Genomic DNA, 20,526 nt, shown 5'->3' with positions numbered 1-20,526 from the left:
CCAAAGCAGCTGAGAGTAGAGGAAGACAGGAGAGCTCCTAGAAGGAAGCACCAGCTCTGAATTCTAATGGTGTATTAGTCTATTCTTACACTGCAATAAAGAACTGCCTGAGGCTGGGCAATTTATAAAGGAAAGAGGGGTTTTTTTGGTTTGTTTTTTGTGGTTTTTTTTGAGATGGAGTTTCGCTCTTGTTGCCCAGCCTGGGGTGCAATGGTGCAATCTTGGCTCACTGCAACCTCTGCCCCCCGGGTTCAAGTGATTCTCCTGCCTCAGCCTCCCGAGTAGCTGGGATTACAGGCAAGCACCACCATGCCTGGATAATTTTGTATTATTAGTAGAGACAGGGTTTCTCCATGTTGGTCAGGCTGGTCTGGAACTCCCAACCTCAGGGGATCTGCCTGCCTCGGCCTCCCAAAGTGCTGGGATTACAGACGTGAGCCACTGCGCCTGGCCAAGGAAATAAGCTTAATTGACTCACAGTTCCTCATGGCTGGGGAGGCCTCAGGGAACTTACAATCATGGCAGAAGACAAAGGGGAAGAAGCAAGAAGAAGCAAGGCACCTTCTTCACATGCCGCTAGGAAGGAGAATGAATGCAAGAGGAACTACCAAACACTTATAAAACCATCAGATCTCATGAGAACTCACTATCATGAGAACAGGATGGGGGAAATTGCCCCCATGATTCAATCACCTCCACCTGGCTTCTCCCTTGACACGTGGGGATTATTGGATTACAATTCAAGATGGGATTTTGGATGGGGACACAGCCAAACTATATCATATTGGGAAAGATGAAACAGATGAATGAAGTAACAGTGGCTTCTAGAAACAAAAAACAACTTATGCGTAGACACCGAAACCAGAGAGAGTGTAGCGTACTGGGGAAAGCATGGAAAATGAGCTAAAAGGTAAGGAGCTACTAGCCAGGAAGGGCCTTATGGATCATGCTGGGGCTGTATCCTGCAACTGACTGAAGGCTACAAAAGAATTTTACACAGGGGATCAACAGTCTGGATGGCATTTTATAAGTATCCCCGTCAAAGCAGTGAGAGAATGGATTGGGTTTTGGGAGAAGTCAGTGAGAATGGAAATAGGAAAATCAGTTTGGGAGAGATGAGGAAATTCAGGAGAAAACTGCCACCAAGTGAACCTATAATTTATATAGATTTGACCTTATTCTCTTTGTGGCCATTGCCATTGCCACAAAGAGAAAGAGGTCAAATCTGGATAAATTACAGGTGTAGATCTGGGAAAATGACAGCAATCAAAAGTAGTGGGTAAAGGGAGTGGGAAGAGTCTAGGATGACATTCTGGTTTTGGCTCAGTAGCTGGAGAGATGTAATACTCATCAAGGTAATAAATACAGTGATGAATTCAGTCCTGGATATAGTGGGGCTGGGGTACCATTCAAAAGGAAATGCCCCGAGTCTGTTGCATGTATGTCTGGGAAGCATCTGAGCAGCCATGGCCTACCAAGGAACAGACCACTATTGTGAATGGGCAGCAGCAACATCAGAGAGAGACAAATGAAAAGAAATGTGAAGGAGGAAGCCAGAGAGGCCAGAAGAAACCCTGTGAGAGACATATGCTAACAAGCACTACTCCATTATCAACCTATTCCCTGAAAATTACAAAACACACGCACACACCTATGTTTAGATAAGTATTTTGCAATTCTTGAGTGAAGTTTTAAGTACATATCTATTACATATTCAAAATTTATCATGAATACTCGATTTGAAAATGATTATAGATTTAAAACCCATTTGGCTTTGTTTAAAATGAGAACATGTGCATGTTACAACTGAAGTGAGAACTAGTGAATGTTTAAAGCTACCAAGTACAAAAAGAGAAAGCTGAATCACTAATCAGTCCTAGAAAGGTATTCGTAAGACGGGAAGTGTGGGAAGTGTTCGCAGCTACTGACCTTCGGGGCACTAATTTAGTGATAGCTGGGTAGCAATTTAAATCTGTTGTTTTAAGCCCTAGTGCAGACTGTGATAGTATTTCAGGAGATAATAGGTTTGCCTCAAATTTTCAGAGCAAACTTTCAGGTTTGGACCTTATCTTTTTCAAGTAAGTGAAAGGTTAGTGACTGTAAAATCATATAAACACATCAAAAACAGGTCTGTGATAAAAGTGGACTTGTTATAACATGTGGGAGTGAACTTCACCCACGTGGAGATGCTCACGCAAGTACAGGTTCAGTTCCTGGACACAGGGCCTCGGAGCAGGACCAGGTTGTACTGTAAAAGACAGGCTGAGTTTTTAACAAGACTCTGACTCAAGCCCTATCAGCTAAACTTGAGGTATCAATATCCACACTTAATTTGGAGTATACTCAAAGTCCTTCAGAGTTTTCCGGTTTTTTTTTTTTTTACTGTTTTGGGATGGAGTTTCGCTCTGTTGCCCAGGCTGAAGTGCAGTGTTGCATTCTTGGCTCACTGTAAACTCCACCTCCCAGGCTCAAGTGATCCTTCTACCTTAGCTTTCTGAGTAGCTGGGAATACAGGCGTGCACCACCACACCTGGCTAATTTTTCTATTTTTTGTAGAGATGGGGTTTTACCATGTTGGCCAAGCTGGTCTCCAACTCCTGGCCTCAAGTGATCCACCTGCCTCAGCCTCTCAAAGTGCTGGAATTACAGGTATGCCAACGCTGTGCCCAGCCACCGTTCAGAGTTTTAAAGACATTTATAAGGTGGGGAAAATAATATTAGCCAGAAAACCTGGGCTATCTGTGGAGAATTAAGTCATCCCAGCTAGTCTTGAAACCAGCCAGAGTTCATATTTTACACAGCATGCACATCTATCTATACACACACACATATATATACACATACAAATATTCATAAAAACACATCATGTATTTCCTATCTCCTCTTTTTAAAGCAATTAAATATAGCTGGGAGAGGTGGCTCATGCCTGTAATCCTTTTAATTTTGAAGGGTCAAGGTGGGAGGATCACTCAAGGCCAGTAGTTCGAGACCAGCCTCAGCAACATACTAAGACCCTCCTCCTACCAAAAAACAAACAAACAAACAAAAGAACAAAGAAAACCTAACTCTAACTGGGGATGGTAGTGTGTGCCTGTATCCCAGCTACTAGGAAGGCTGATGTGGGGGGACTGCTTAAACCCAGGAGTTCGAGGCTGCAGTGAGCTATATCATTGTGGCACTGTACTCTAGCCTGGACAACAGTGTATGATCTTCTCTCTAAATGAATAAATAAATAAAATACAGAAACAAATCAGTATTACATCCTACATTCTCAAAGGTCGAAAACAGAGAGATTTATGCAATATGGAAATATTCAGCTATCTACGACCAAACTAACCAAAGTCTATAAAACCAAGTAGTCTAATGTGAGAAAAGTCTGAAATTCAAAGAGAAAAGCAAAAAGGATATAGACTCTATGAAGTAATAAAGACTTTCTTAAAGCCCATACTCTTATAGTTGAGATAAAGGAAAAAACTCCTATGAGCTCATATTCCATTAAAAAACAAAATAAAATGTGGTACTTCAAAAAGAAGGCTTTATTTCTTTATACTTTCTGTAGTGGAAATATATACTGAATAACAATAGTCCAAGACCACATGATTTGTACAGACAGTGCAATATATTTTAAAAATGCAAATTCTAAAATGCAGGACTTCCACAAATCTTGCCAAATTCTTATTAGGATCCTGTACGGATTATGTAAAAACATTTTGACTCTTGTTTGGATAAAATATCAACAATATTCTGAAGAACTCTTTCAATTCAAAGTTTTTGGTTTTATTAATAAAAGTTTTTAAATGTTTACACTGAGCTCCACAGGGCTTAGTTATTTTTAAAATAAAATCAGGTGGTTTGTGATAAGGTCTAGAGGTTTTGATGTGTATGGGGGACAGGGTGGCAGAGGTAAAGACCACATAACCCCAAAACCCACGACCACTGCAGCTGTCAGGAAGAATGAAGATCTCTACACACACTCTGCTGAAGTTTTAGAAGAGGAAACATATTAATTCTTTCAATCAGCAGATATTTACAGAGCACCTCCCACATGTCAAGAACTGCTTTGGCGTTGGAGAAAAAAACAACATTGAACAAAATAGACAAAATTCCTACTTACATTCTAATAACTATAATTTCACATTAAAATAATCAGTTGTTTATTGAACATATACCATGTGGTGAGTACTAGTGGTAGAGCTGACATTCTAGAAACTATAACTTTACTGCAAGAATAGTCATTTATTGAGTACTTACTGTGTGCGCTTTCCATTTAATCCCTATGACGACCTTCTAAGGCAAGTATTAGCAAATTTCATCGATTCTAAGATGCACATTATTTTATATTTTAGCATTTCTCAATTTAAGACACTGTTGTAATGGGCATTTTTTTCTTAGTGTTATGTAAAATTAATGGCGAGTCTTACAATTAGTAAGACTTAATAATGGCTTAGAGTCTATGGAATGAAGTATTCTCATTTTACGGAGGAGAAAACCAAGGCAAAGAGAACTTAAGTATCTTGCCAACATCATCTAGCTTGCACGTGGAAGAGTCAGAAATTTTGAAATGTGGATTTTAAAAGTTTAAAATCAAAGACCAAATCACTCTGTTTTTGTGGCTATTTCTAATAACCGAGTGACACCATTCATGAGAGAAATACAAATTAAAACTACAAGAAGTTATCTTTGTTTTCCTACTAGGGAAAGATTTTAAAAGTTAGTTGACACGGTGTATAGTGGAGGTGTGGGGAAACAAGCGCTCTCTTACCTTGTTGATGGGCGCGTACACTGGAACGTCTTGCTGAGTGGGTCTCGGCCAATATCTATCATGATTTAATATGTACACACCTAATATCTAGATATTCACTTCTAGGAATTTATCCTACAGGTAACAGTTATACATGGATGAGATGACATGTTTGTAAGATTATACACTGCACAGCACTGTAAGATCAAAAACATCAGATGCCACTCAAAGATCCACCAGTAAGAGTCTAGTTAAATAAATATGGTGAATAACTGGTATATAATATATACAGCTTTTTTTAAACAAAGAATGAAGCAGCTCTTTGTGTACTGTTTGAAATTATCTCCAAGATACACTGTAAACTGAAAAAAGAAACAGAAGACTTTCTAGTATGTTAATATTTAAATTTTTAAAAAGCATGTATCTATATAAAAACACATACTGATATTTACATGAAGGTATGTATTTGTGTATGCATAAAATAACTCTAGAAGCATATATACAAAACCAGCTACAGTGGCTGCCTCTGGAGAAGAAAACGGGGGTCTCTCGGATAAGGTTACAAAGGGAGAATTTCTTCGAATAGGGTATTAAGTGCATGCATTACTTAATTTATAATTAAAACCAAGAGTAAGCTTACTTAGGTCATTCTCCCACAGCTGTGGTTATTACTACTGGGACATTCCAACTGTATTAATTTTTGCAAAGACAGAGCACAAAACTGGGAATTAAAAGACTGGATTTTAGCCCCGTATTTGCTGTGGGATGATGGGTAAGTGCCTTGTATAGTTATAGTACCCAGCTTCAAAGAATAGTAAAATATACTTCATACATATAACACATTCAATTCCAGTCCATAATTCGAGGTCTTCCCTTGGCAGTGGGGAGATGGGGCCCCCGCCCCAATGGATTGTAAGCATCTTACTCTAGTTATTCTGCCTGCCTCCCAGGAAAAACCTCAAATGTTTGTTAAATGGAACTGAATTCTATGAGCTCACAAAGTCAAATAATAAAGGTATATACAAGTCAGAGTGGCAGCAAGAGGTGAGAGCAATCCTCTGTATGTATCAGAAAAGAGGCAAAGAAGGTGAAATTAAACTGGGTCTTGAAGGATGAGTATTAAATCAACAGGACAAAAAAGCCTTTCTTCCCTGAACAACAGAGGAGGGATGGAGGAGGGCAGTGGGACTCCATGAGCTCTAGGGGCCTTCCCAGCTCTATAGTGTAAGACTCTTACCAGGGAGAATGGATAAACCTAGGATTGAACCTAGTATTGAGTTTTCACATGACTGTCTCCAATAGAAGAGAAAGAAGTACCCAAATGCACCATGTTGAAGAGCCCAAGCTCACAACAGAGGGAAAAAAGCAAGAATCCCTAAGAAATTATGTGGGGAAATGCAAAAGTAGGTGGGATACTAAGAAAATGTAAGTATAAAGAATGGTATAAGAAAATCATCAACAAATACGGAAGGAGAAACTGAAAGCAACAAAACCCATGGCCACTGTAACCGTCAGGAAGAATGAAGATTTCTACACACACTCTGCTGAAGTTTCAGAAGAGAAAACATATTAATTCCTCCAATCGACAGGTATTTACAGAGCACTTCCTACATGTCAAGAACTGCTTTGGGTGTTGAGGAAACAGTGAACAAAATAGACAAAATCCCTACTTAAGTTCTAGTAATTGTAACTTCACATTAAAATAACCAGTTATTTATTGAACATATACCATGTGATGAGTACTAGTGGCAGAGCTGATATTTTAGAAAGTATAATTTTACTATAAGAATCATAGTCATTTATTGAGCACTTACTGTGTGCTAGATGCTATTCTAGATACTTTCCACTGAATCCTTATGACAACCCTCTAAGGCAAGTATTAGCAAATTTCATTGACTCATACTTTCTAACAGAAAGTAAACCAGGGAAATGGAGTTCTCAACAGGAAGAAAGAGGAAGAGAGAGGAGGAAAGGAGCAGAGGAGGGGAAGATGGTCGGGAGGAGTGGGAGAGGGAGCGAGGCAAATCCTAAAAACATCAGCTACATCCAATGAAACTTTTAAGTTAGAAATGAAAGTGTCCATAAGAAATAAAAAGTAAATAATAAAGATATAAATAAGCAGCTTTAAAAAGACACCCCCCCACCGCCACCCACAAAGCCTAAATGAATTAGAGATTTCTGTTTTAAGCATTGTAGCTGGATTGTTGTTACACTTTAATGTAATTAAAAGTGGAATAGTCTCCTTTCTTACCCATGTGTCTACCACATAACGATAGCTAAATTCAAACAAAGTTGAGTCTTTAAAATTCCTTTATTTTTATTTGACACATGTGCATTTAAAATGCCCCTGGAGTTCTTAAAGGCACCCAAAGGCAGAGTGTTGAATAATGGAAAATATTAACAATCATTAGGAGAAGCTGGTTAACTTACTTTCTTTCCAGATGCTAAAATTCTCTAGTTTCCCAATTTCAAGAGTGTTAATGTATACGTTTAAAAGTGCAATAAATGCTAACTGTAATCATGTCTTCTTAATCTTCTAAAACCCCAGTGAGAATAAATTATTGGCCCATGGAAATACTTTCATCTCACTATTCTTTGTAAACAGAAATCTGGAAATGGTTTTGTGCAACCCTGAATCTGTGTTGAAGGCTGGTAATCATCTGAGAGTGGCCTTTCAGCTGCTGTTAAAAATATTGCTGAGGAAGACAAAGGCAGGCCTGGGGAGCCCAGTCGGCAAACAGCATCAGTCCAAACTACCAATCACAGGACCCTCGACAGTCTTCAAACATGAGCAGCGAAGCAAAAGGAGGAAAAAGCAGTAATAGCCTCCTCACTTCTCTAGTGGATGCCTATGTTCCTTGTTTGAAGCCTCAGCAGCATTAATGTTTCTCAGTACGTCTCAACATAAATAACCTCAGCTACAAATAAGTTATTAATTATATTTTATGATAAAATGTGTCACAGAGAAACAAAGTGTACCTCCTGGGGGTAGGGAGAAATTGGAAAATTCTTCTTCCTGGAAAATATAGTATGGACACTTTTAAATTTAATTTTTCATTGTGCCTTCTGAACAATTTTCCAAACAGGTTCCCCAGGTTAAAACTTTGTCAACATATTTGAGAGAACCAAAGTCAAATGAAACCTTTTTCTTCCTAAATGAACTAATAAAAGTTTGAAAAACTGTATCTGACACATGTGTTAGCCTTTGATGGGGAGACCAGGTGCATTATATACAAGGATAGGATTAGGAATAGGAAAAAACTTCCTCAGGTCCTTTGTAGTAAACGAAGGGGAAGTTTTACCATCATTTTGTGTTTCATTCCGTTGTGGGTGCTGTTTGTCTTTCGAGCCTCAATTTGCCCAAGTGGAATGTATAATGCTCATGCAACTAGGGTTTCCAGCTAAAAATAGGGCACACAGCTGCATATAAATTTCAGATAAATAATGAATAAATTTTTTTGAGACAGCGGTCTCTCTCTGTTGCCCAGGCTGGAGTGCAGTGGTGCAGTCGCAGCTCACTACAACCACCAGCTCTTGGGGTTAAGCCATCCTCCCACCTTAGCCTCCCAAGGAGCTACAGGCACCCACCACCACATCCAGCTGATTTTGTAGCTTTTTTTTTTGGTAGAGATGGGATTTTGCCATGTTGCCCAAGATGGTCTCAAACTTCTGGGTTCAACAGATTTGCCCACCTTGGCCTCCCAAAGTCCTGGGATTATAGGCGAGAGCCAACTGCGCTCTGCAATGAATGAATTTTTAGGATAAATATGTCCTACATATTGCATGGCATATTCTAAAAAAAACAAACACACACAATTTACTGAAATTTGAATTTAAGGGGGTGTCCTTTGTTTTTATTTGCTAACTCTGGCATGTAACAGGTCTTATATATCAAGTAGATGGTGTGCTAGCCAAGTTTGTCCTCTGGATGGGGATAAGAAAGGTTAGTAAGCGCACACTGGTGGGGAGATACAGGAAAAAAACCAGAAAGAGTTGATGGGGCAGGGTATGTATCAAGACCCTGACATTGTCAAGAGAGAAAGAGAATGGGGATACATCTTAACTGGGTGCAAAGACTGATAACCAAGGACACACCCAGGGCAACTGGTGGCAGAACAGGAGGTGAGCAGCCCCGGGATGGATGGGAAGTACTCTGGCTCTTGGCACAGTGACGTTCCTCTTTGTCCCTTTGCTAGTTTCTTCCTTATGCTAGTGAATTTCATAGAGGAAGTATATAACCAATGACAGTTGAAACACAGATACTTTTAGGTATGGTAAACAATCTGAAAATACAGTAACTGCCATATCTATGTAGACCTATTGATGAATTCATTAATACTTTTATACTGAATGTTAGCAAAGGATTTCATCATGAAATGTTGCCTTTTCCCTATTACTGATATTCCCGGGAGTTCTTGGATAGGGAGGTGCAGGGGAGAGAATATGCTTCTAAGCAGGGTATTCTTAAATGATGACCTGGGAAATTTTCCAATCTCTGTACCGTGACCCCACCTGTCCATAAAAGGCAGTCACAAATGCTGGCTAGTGTCCAGATCAACTGAACAGGATGGCATCCTGTCTCTTCTCTCTTGCCCTGCTGCCATTTTCCCATCTCCATGTATCATCACTTTAGCTGATTTTCTTTTCAATTTTTCTGTTTTAGGTTTTTAGCCTCTGGCTAAGCCTATTTCTCTGGCTTGGAATATCCCTTGTAGTGTTGGTCCTAAAAAACTTCAATCATTTGGCTGGGACCACTGTGCTGCCAAACTGCCTCAGCTCCACCCCTCATGGGAGGGGTGTCAGGGAGAAAAGCAAGCTGGACAGGATTCTATTAGAAACCCAGTGCCCAACAGGGCCTACCAGCCACCTGCTAGTCCTTGTGTGGTATGAGCCCTAAGGCCCGGCTTAAATCATGTTTCCTTTGCCCCAATGCTGATGCTGAATTAATCAGGCTGGGGAAGAGTGGAGGTGAGGGTGGGTGGCATTTTTAGGATAAACTTGACTGCTTTATTGTCTACTTTACTGGGCAATCATTTAATGGAGTCCTCAATGCTTTCCTCCTGCCTAGGTCTATCTTCTGTCTCTCCTTATTCCTTCTCACACCTCTATTTCTGTTTTTTCATTTCTTTTTCTTATTTTTTTTTTTTTTTTAGAGAGAGAGATAGGATCTTTCTATGTTTCCCCGGCTGGACTGCACTGGCTATTCACAGGCACGATCATTGAGCATTACAGTCTCGAACTCCTGGGCTCAAGAGATCCTCCCGCCTCAGCCTACCTAGTAGCAGGGACTACAGGCTTGCAACACCATGCCCAGCCACACCTTTATTTCTAGATAGTTTACCTACTTAGGTTTAGCTTTGGGGTAAGGGAAAGAAAGGCAGTGGAGGAAGTCTCACTTTGACTTTGAGCTTAAGTTGTGATTGTCAATCCATTGTTCATTAGAGCATTTGACACGATTTTCAGCTACTTGAAGCCTAGAAGTGATGAGCATGGACTCCAGAGCTAGACTGCTCTGTAATTTACCAGCATATTCACCTTAGAGTGTTGGTATAAAGATAAATGAATTATATGCATAGGTAAAGCTGTGAGAATACTGCTGGTTACATGGTGTGCTTTAAATGGTTGCTTTATTACAAATTAATCATCATAATAAAAGTCTACTCAGATTTCAATCTTTTTGTCAATCCTCAGGGTAATCAGCTGAGCAAAATTCTGGCATCGATGGGTCTCTGGATATATCATCTTAAGAGCACCAAATTCCTGCCATTTGTAAATACCTCCATTCTACCCATCTCTGCAATTACAGTAAGAAAACAAATTAAACTCATATGTAAAAAATAATGCTTAATTGTTAGAATAATGCCAAGTTAAAAAGGCAAAGGGAAACATATACAGGTATGATATCAAAATTAGGCTAAAAATGTATAGGTATAATTGTTAAACATAATCTGCTACTCAAATCACAAGCTGATGAGGGTTAAAAATGAGAAAAATGCCTTCAGATTAGGTTGGCATTGATGAGGATGCAAGGAAGGGCTAGGGTTACCCTCTGCTGAAGCAGGAAACAGCTCAGCTATGTCTGCATCTTTGGCAACAACTCTATGGTCAGCTTGAGAGGGAAGATACTTTAATAAACAAAAGCACAGATTTTACACCTAAAGAGCGCTCCAGTATGTCCGTATTTCAAGGCTGGGTCATTCATTTGGCTTTAGAGTGAGGATGAGGAAATGGATTTAACACTTATTGAGGTACTGACTTCCCTGTGTTTCAAGGCCATACCCTGAGCATGGTTTTCGTATAAGGACACATATCAAGAAAACAATAGGGAATCTCATCAACTAGACATTTATTCAATTGTTCCTGATATTTAACAACATCCCTAAAATTACTTTTTAAACACTTTTTTGTTTTTGCCAAAGATGAGAAATAGAGTTAAGTGCACAAATGGCTTTGGACAATCTGCTGCAGAGAACTGTTTTAAGCATGGCATAAACATGCCAAATCAATAACTTGTTTCTTTATCTGCATGTGCCATGAAAACCTGGCTATCATAGAGTGCCGGATCCATTAAAAACTGAATTTGCTATTTCCAGACAGCAGATAGCTCAAAGCTCAACAGGGCCAGCAGGCAATAATCCAAACCCACATCTCTCTCTCTAGAAAAACAACTCAAAGCACTGTTGCTACATTATGTTATTCAAAGCACAGGAGATAATGAAGGCTTGACAATACCGTGGCTCTCAGGATGGAGTCAAATGGCCATTATTCTTCAAACAAAAAGAGCTGGGTGAAGTGACTTTTGTAATCTTAAATCACTAGATAAATCTGATTAACAGAGAAATGTAAATCAATAAGTGACATCTGAAATGAAACTGTCCCTTTTACACATTTAAGAAGCTTGATGCCACAGAGACTCCTAGTCTTTCAGGGAAGAAGGGATGGTAGTATAACCCAAGGCTTTTGATATAAATTTTTGCTATATGCCTCTGCCCAAAGCTGTAGAAAATATTTTACATTTTTATTATATAATAGTTTACTGTACTCTAGTAGATGTGAATTCCCTGTACACTAGCAGATACGAATTAACAACAGTTCTTAAGGTAGTCATAGGAAGTGTGATTATTGAAATATATTTTATATATTTAATACTACCATTAAAAATTCATTGTACTGATACACTACTTAAAATTATCCCACTCAAGTTATGCCTAGAGCAGTCTTTTATCTTTTCTTTTTTCTTTTTTAGAGACAATGTCTTGCTCTGTCATTGAGGCTGGAGTGCAGTGGTGCGATCACAACTCACTGCAGTCTCGAAATCCTGGGCTCAAGCCATCTGATCCTCTCACTTTAGCCTCCTGAGTAGCTGGAAACACAGGCACATGCCACCACACCTGGCTACTTTTTAAATTTGTTGTAGAGACAGGTGTCTCCTTATGTCGTCCAGGCTGGTCTCAAACTCCTAGGTTCAAATGAATCTCCCACCACAGCCTCCCAAAGTACTGGGATTACAGGGATGAGCCACCATACCCAGTCTTTCTTTAAGATAAAAATATAATAAAAATCGGCCGGGCGCGGTGGCTCAAGCCTGTAATCCCAGCACTTTGGGAGGCCGAGACGGGTGGATCACGAGGTCAGGAGATCGAGACCATCCTGGCTAACACGGTGAAACCCCGTCTCTACTAAAAAATACAAAAAAACTAGCCGGGCGAGGTGGCGGGCGCCTGTAGTCCCAGCTACTTGGGAGGCTGAGGCAGGAGAATGGTGTGAACCCGGGAGGCGGAGCTTGCAGTGAGCTGAGATCCGGCCACTGTACTCCAGCCTGGGCGGCAGAGCGAGACTCCGTCTCAAAAAAAAAAAAAAAAAAAAAAAAAATATAATAAAAATCTCAAAGACTAATATTTTATAGCATCTAATTATTTAAGTAAATAATTTGGGGTGATAATGATTCTACTTTCCTCATCTTTTATCTCAAACACTTTTTTTTTGTCCCTTACTCAGCCATCAACACTTACTCAACCACTCTTTCACTGCTTTTTTTTTTTTCTTTTTCTTTTATATATGGGCTCTTGCTCTGTTGCCCACGCTGGAGTGCAGTGGTGCAATCATGGTTCACTGCAGTCTGTACTGCCTGGGCTCAAGAGATCCTCCTGTCTCAGCCTCCCAAGTACCTGGGACTACAAGGCACACACTACCACACGTGGCTAATTTTCTTTTTAAAACATTTTTTGGCCGCACAGTGGCTCATGCCTGTAATCCCAGTGCTTTGGGAGGCCGAAGCGGGTGGATCACCTGAGGTCAGGAGTTCGAGACCAGCCTGGCTAACATGGTGAAATCCCATCTCTACTAAAAATACAAAAAGTTAGCCGGGTAGGCTGAGGCAGGAGAATTGCTTGAACCCGGGAGGCAGAGGTTGCAGTGAGCTGATATCATGCCACCACACTGTAGCCTGGATGACAAGAGTGAAACTCCATCTAAAACAAAACAAAACAGAACAAAACAGAACAAAAACAAAAAAAACCACATTTTTTGTGGAGATGGGGTCTTGCTATTGCCCAGACTGGTCTCAAACTCCTGGCCTCAAGTGGTCCTACTGCCTCGGCCTCCTAAAGTGCTGAGATTATAGGCATGAGCCACCATGTTTAGCCTATTATTTCTTTTATTCAACCACTCTCTGTAGTAATACTTCATTTACCCTACCTCATTAAGAAGCAGCCGTTCCTGAGACTTTTCAAGGTAAGTAAAAGTTATTCCTAAAATACTAATGTTTCTAAAAATTCTATTTTTAAACAAAACATCTGTTTCTAAACGTAAACTGATCCCAATTAGTTTACCCTAAGACTACTGAAATATATAGGGGTATCTGGGTCTAAATTAAGTGGTCTTGGGCAGCTGTACTTTTGGAGTTCCTCTGTTAATGACTTACGGTTTTTATGGCCTGTCCTTGCTCTCATTTAGGATCCTGTCACTTCTTACTAGAGCTCTGAATTCTTGAAGCAATAACCACCCTCATTTTACCTGCTATTAGTGTTGACTGTGTTTTGGGAAACCAGGCATCAGTTTGAACTGATTTGTTTTAAAAAAAATTGAACTGTTTGTGGATGAGGGACTGAAGAAGTAATGAGGTGGGTGAGGAGAATTACACAATAATTTTAACCATCTGGGCCCAGATAGGCTTTTGTAGAGGTTCTGAGCTGTTTTAAAAAGGTGAGATTGCTGCACAAAAGATGCTCTGGAGGAGAAAAGTGCTAAAGTTAGTTTTCTTTCTACTCACAGGCTAACTTATCAAGCACATAAACACATACATATTTAATGACATATGAATTTGCTTCTAGTTCAGTTGATACATGCGTACATACGTAGAAAAGTAATTAAATAATGAGAGTTATCAAAAAAAAAAAAAAAAAAAAAGAAAAGCCCACTTCACCAACACAGGAGCTAGACAACAATGTTTCTTCTCAAGTGTGTCCACTGATATGTATATGCACAAAAACTGTTAATATAACAAGCCACTAAAAGAAAACAAGAAGCCCACTTCACAAAATACAGAAAAAGAGTGACTACCTGTTAAAGACTCACTTTTAGTGGTGGAGTACGCATTAATTCATGCAGATTAACTGTGTTTAGAAACTAACTTTGCAGATGTTAAAAACCACTGTAGATGTAAATAAGAACATTTTCCTTCTAAGCATTTCAATTTTTTAGAATAACTTTTCACTTTAGCAGATTATAAACGTGTGTTTGGCTAATAAACCTAGATTTCCCCCTAAACACATAATTCTGATAAAGTCTAACAAAAAAGAAAGAGATAAAGAAACAGGAAGACATTTTTTTTATGTGCAGAGAAATGTCTTCTTCAGGCCAAGGTCACATAGCCCATGCTAATTTGCATGGTTTTAAAAAAAGTGTTCTAATTATAGCCTACTCTAACATACCTGTGATTCATCAAAAGAAAAAAAAATCAACTCCAGGTTGGACTTTTTGTGACCTGGAAGCTCTCTGGCCCTGTAACCCTCCTTCGTACTTAGTATGGTGTGTTTTCAGAAACTGTAATACACGTTATGTTTATTACCTGCTTATTAAAATGACAAAGGAAATAATATAATGCATAAAATATAACCAGATTATCCGCTAGTTTGGATTACCTTTACTAATGTTCTCTTTTAGAAGGACAGATAAATGGGAATTAACTTTTGTCAAGCCCTTTTGTATGAGTCTTTATTTATTATAAGAATTCCTGAAAACGACTTAAGAAATGGACATGGAACCAGAGACAACAAACAAAAATGAAATTCTTCTAGTCTCAGGTAACATTTCTTAGTGCAAGAAATAAAGTATTTTCTAAGCCTTATTCTGGGTACACATTTTGCTCTGAGCTTTATTTGCTTTTTGCAACAGCATTTAAGAGAAAACCAACTCACCATTTACAACCTAAACAATGGCTTTGGGGTATGATTAAGAAATGCACCTGGGCTCACTCAAACAACACGTTTGTTTAACCTGGTGACTTTCCTGTGTCTGGGGTCAGGCAGGAGCAATCTTGGTTGGGGGCAGGAAAGAAAAGCAAATACAACTGACTCACTGAGAACAAAATGGTTGCACTAACTACCCTTTGTAATTACAACTGTTTTAACAGTTTCTAGTAGGCAAGGCTATCATTTCAGTGACCCACTGTAATTTGGGATGAAACCCCAGGAAATTATGCCAACTTTGGAATAGGAGTTGCATTTCTGAGTTTACTCAGCATGATGAATCCACTAAAATGCTGACTGTCCTTTTTTTGGCAGAAACTTATGTCAAGGGGAAAATGAACATTAAAATGAATATAGCTAGAGAGACAAACTATCACAGCATTCACTTCCAGGAGCAGACCATAGTTTATTTTACTTTCTGGATCTTTTTCTTATGGAACATTTCAATCATATAGAAAAATGCAGAATAAAATAATGAACACCCCCCCCAACATCATTTAGTTTTGATAATCACCAATACGTGGCCAATCTTATTTTATTGTGCCCTATCCACTCTGCTCTTCAAAATTATTAAAATATATATATATATATATATATATTCTTTTAGAGAGGGGGTCTTGCTCTGTTGCCCAGGCTGGAGTAAAGTGGTGCAGTCATAGCTCACTGTAACTCGAAATCCAGGGCTCAAGTGATTCTCCTGCCTAAACCTACCCTGGTGGCTAGGACTACAGGTGTGCAACACCATGCCTGGCTAATTTTTAATTTTTTTTTTTTTAAATAGAGACAGACTTTCACAATGTTGCTCAGGCTGGTCTCAAACTTCTGGGCTCAAGCGATCCTTCAGCTTCAGACTCCCAGAGTGCTGGGATTACTGGCATAAGCCAATGCACCAGCCTGCATTAAAGCAAATCCCAGACAACTGATGTTGTATTTCATAAAAGCTTCCACTGACAATATATGTATATATGTTCATAAAGATCACTACAGAAATCTCAGTGAGCATGAGATGTCTAAACCAACTTTAACCACATCTTGTAAAACATTTTACACTAAAACCTATCTGCCTAGAAAACCAATTTGCTTGAATATAAGTGGGTAATTAAAATGACAAAATAAGTTTAAACACAACCCTCTATTAATTTATGGGAGGAAAAATAGCAACATTCTCAGATTGGGAAAATAGTGCATGTTACTTTATCCCTATGGTTCTAGTCTTTGTGGACATTCCAACCAATGAGAGACAAGATTAAAAGTAACATGGTTAGATTTGCCTGGATGGAGCTTAGAAGAGTAGGTAGAGGCTACTAAGGGGGCCAGGAGCTGCCTGGAATAAAACTTTTCCATTTTCCTTCACTACTGTACATCCAGAATAAAACAGAATGCCAACAGGCCAAAACTTAGGAGCTTCAAAAGGCACTCATCAAGCAGTCTAGCTATTTACAATAATTTATTACCAATCTTAAAGATCAAAAGGAACTCCATCAAGCATTTAGATTCAATTCCTCACTGCCTGATGACTAAGTTGTAGAGGAATGAAGGGAAGCCAAAATAATCTGAGGTGACTTTGATACAATGCCACAAAGGATATGAAGAGGAAGCTGGTAGAAGCTGCAAATGGCTAGGTTCCATTAAGAGTTCTAATAAAAGAATGGAATTTCCCTTAACTGCGAATTTAAAAATGTTAGAAGTGGGCGAAATCTAGACAAGCCAGGCAAAACCTGTGATTTGCCATTGCCTTTTTTTTGTTGTTGTTAAATGTTAACTTTAGCCACTGCTGCACTTATGTTCATTAAGTGGCTTCATCTAAAAAAAAAAAAAAATGCAATGTTACCTTCAGAAATCTGGCCAATCTCATTCCTTTTGCTGTTGTATTACTTATCAGCCTGCTCCTTCTGTGTGCATTGTCAGACACTATTGGCTCTCTCAATCTCTTTCAAACAAATTGCTGCATTCTGCAATGTGATTGATTTAGCTTGAAAAATGTAACTTGGAATGAGATAATTTTTAGTATTACATATCACCATGGTCACATGAAGCATAAACATCTCTTTTACAAGTTTTTGGTGCTTAAGTCAATTGGTCACTATAGAAACACTAGAAGCTAGTGTTTCAAATTCTTTCAACTTCTATGAACTGGCACAATTTTTCCCTCCTGAATCCAGACATCTCTGTATTTTCAACCGAGGAAAGTAGTTTTCACACTACTTATTTTGGCTAGTTAAAAAATCCCTACCACATGTCTCCCTGTAAATTCATAGATAAAGATTTAAGTTTATATTAGCATTTCAACTGTGCACATTTTTTGTTTGCTTCTGAAATCACCTCGAATTAACAGATTTACTGGAATCTTACATGGTTTAGAAGTTTTGCGCAAGTCTCAGAAACCTTGTAATCTATTTCCCCATGAAGATGTGGTGTTAAGCATTTTCTTAAAAATGGCTACATATTTTTTCTTTTTAAAAGAGTCCTTATCTTTTACAAATATATTGTAAAATACTTACAAGTGAAAAGATGTCTAGGAATTCTTCAAATATGAGGGATGGAGAATGTAGGGTATAAATGAAACAAGACTGACTATGAATCTATGAAGCTGTGGGAGGGGTACATGGGGGTCGTTATGTTATTTGGTCATTTTCTGTGTAGCAAAGCTCTAGGCAGTAGATATTTCAGATATAATGCTAGGTACTAATTTTTATTAGGATTTTTATTTAGAAAAATAACTTTCTATCAGGAGCAATGAAGAATCAAGTTTTGCAGTCAGCATTTCAATTATCTTTACCAATCCGAAACCTAAGTTCCTCCAGTACAGCGTTCAGAGAGAAAACACAAAAACTAACCAAACAAAATGTATCCCAAAATGTATCTTTTCACTGTCTTTGAGATTTCAGTGCCAATATATAACTAGATTTCAATGTGAATAAAATATAATTATTATAGTTCAGAAATATAACATTTCTGTTTTCTTTAAAAGGGATAAAGAGCTAAAAAATTTAAATTGAAATATAAATGTAATTGGCAAGTGTATTTCATAATCACCATATCTTGGTGAAAATTGTACTATACATTCGAAAAGACTTTAATACTTAATATGCTATTAACATGCTTCTCTTACCTTGTGATTATATGGACTGTAAGAATGAAATACCCGAGAAAGATCTTTTGTCCTTTGCTTTTTCTGTGAAAAGAAAAAACAAAAACAACATACAAACAATTCAGTTGACAGCAGATAAAAAATATACGTGTGTATATATCTCTATCTACATATATAAAGATATTGTTTATTTTTTTAGAGATTCTTCTTTTGTGGAGGCTGAGGAGACACAGGGATGCAATTAAAAACCAAAGTCACTTTACGGTTATGTGGGTCATTGTCACAGAACAACCAGGTGACCTCTTCCTAGAAGATTTCATAATTAAAACACTAATCATCATCAAAAACTGTATTTGAAAATACATAAAATAGATAGATCTAAGACTAAAATGAAGAAAAAACTGAAAAAGAAAGAAAATTTAATACACAGGCACTTCTATTTTCATTGTAATACCAACTGCTGTTACTCAGAACTGGGCACAGACATTCATTCATTTAAACGATACGCCTCCTTCAGGCTTCCTGGTTACGGCTTGGGTCTGTCTGCTTGAGCTTGCAGCTGTGAGGATACCTTTATTGTGTCACTGCTATATAGCCTAGGTACCTTGCATGGTGTTTTACACACAGTAGGTACTCAATAAATATTGGCTAAGTTAACGAATAAAAGAATGTATGAGTTATACAGGCATATAACTCTTAATATCTGTAATGATGACACATAAGCCTCATAGATTAGTTATGAAGAGAAGGTTCTTTTGGCCAAGCATGGTGCCTCATGCTTGTAATCCTAGCACTTTGGGAGGCCGAAGCGGGTGGATTGCTTGAGGCCAGGAGTTCGAGATCAGCCTGGCCAACATGGAGAAACCCAGTCTCTACTAAAATTACCAAAAAAATTAGCCAGGTGTGGTGGTGGACGTCTGTAATCCAAATTACTCAGGAGGCTGAGGCAGGAGAATCACTTGAACTTGGGAGGCAGAGGTTGCAGTGAGCCAATATTGTATCACGGCACTCCAGCCCAGGTGACAGAGGGAGACTCCATCCCCCAACCCCCAAAAAAAGAGAAGGCTCTTTTCACTTCTAATGACATGCTCTTCTTAAGCTGAACCCAGGCATTACATGAGTCCCCTCTCCATCCCCTGCTCCTGGGTGTGTCTGTGGCAAGCAAGAAGTAAGACGTTTTCTTACTACAGCCAATTAGTTAATATAAAAGCGGCTTTTTCCTCATCCACTGTGATCCCTGCCCCATAACCACCATGAGCAATTTGTGTACGGGTCTGAATCTTCTATGCATACACACATGCGCGCGCGCGCGCACACACACACACACACACACACACAGATTACCACTGCTTTCAAAGAAAAGAGATTATTCTATGTACAGCTATCCCTTAGTACTCCCCGTAGATACCAAAATCCACTGATGCTCAAGCCCCTTATATCAAATAGTGCAGAATTTGCATGTAACCTATACACATCCTCTCGTACGCTTTAAGTCATCTCTAGATTGCTTAGAATATCTCATACAATGTAAATACTATGTAAATAGTTGTTACACTGTATTTTATGTGTATTATTTTAAATTGTACTCTTATTATTGTTATTATTTAGAGACAGGATCTCACGCTGTGGGCCAGGCTGCAGTACAGCGGTACGATCATCGCTCACTGCAGCCTTGAGCTCCTGGGCTCAAGTGCTCCTTTTGCCTCAGCCTCTACCTGGGATCACAGGCACGACACACCAAGTCTGGCTGTTCTTTTTAATTTTTCTAAATATTTTTGATGCCCTGTTTGTTGAATCCACAGATGTGGAACTTGCAGTTATGGAAGGAAGACTATACATTGTTCTGAAATTTACTTTTTTCACTACACAATTTGTCCTGGCAAAACTTCCTTGGTTGTACGTACAGATCAGCAATTCTCTAAAGGGAGTTTTTCAAAGTTTTTGACATCCAAAAACTTTACAAATGCAAACTTTTCTGTAATTCATTTCAGTTTTTTAATATAATCATAATCTTTGCACAAACATCTTTGCCAGCCTGAGTGTATTTAAAAATAATAAATTATGGAAATCCAGTTTCAGGATCAGACAATACACACATGTATTACCTTAACAGGTAAAGTCAAATTGCTTCCTCCCCACAAACATTGCACCAATTTGTCCCCCTCAGCAACAGTGAATGAGAGAAGGGATCTCAGCTTAAGTTGGTAATTCTCAAGAATTTCTCT

The 20,526-nt window shown here is 38.7% G+C and overlaps 1 protein-coding gene across 3 annotated transcripts in view; it reads right to left on the bottom strand.

The window, feature by feature from the left end:
- CDKAL1 (CDK5 regulatory subunit associated protein 1 like 1) overlaps positions 1-20,526 on the bottom strand; it is a 701,952-nt gene that overhangs the window by 107,256 nt on the left and 574,170 nt on the right. For all 3 annotated transcript variants that reach the window (XM_031667632.1, XM_031667633.1, XM_021936624.2), the window contains exon 13: positions 18,323-18,385. In XM_031667632.1, the coding sequence (XP_031523492.1) occupies positions 18,323-18,385 (63 nt within the window). The remainder of the gene's footprint in view (positions 1-18,322; positions 18,386-20,526) is intronic.

Source organism: Papio anubis, chromosome 6, assembly GCF_008728515.1.
Source record: "Papio anubis isolate 15944 chromosome 6, Panubis1.0, whole genome shotgun sequence".
In the NCBI taxonomy this organism is placed as follows: Eukaryota; Metazoa; Chordata; class Mammalia; order Primates; family Cercopithecidae; genus Papio; species Papio anubis.
The sequence above is the reverse complement of the archived record's forward strand: the minus strand, read 5'-3'. Positions and strand labels throughout refer to the sequence as shown.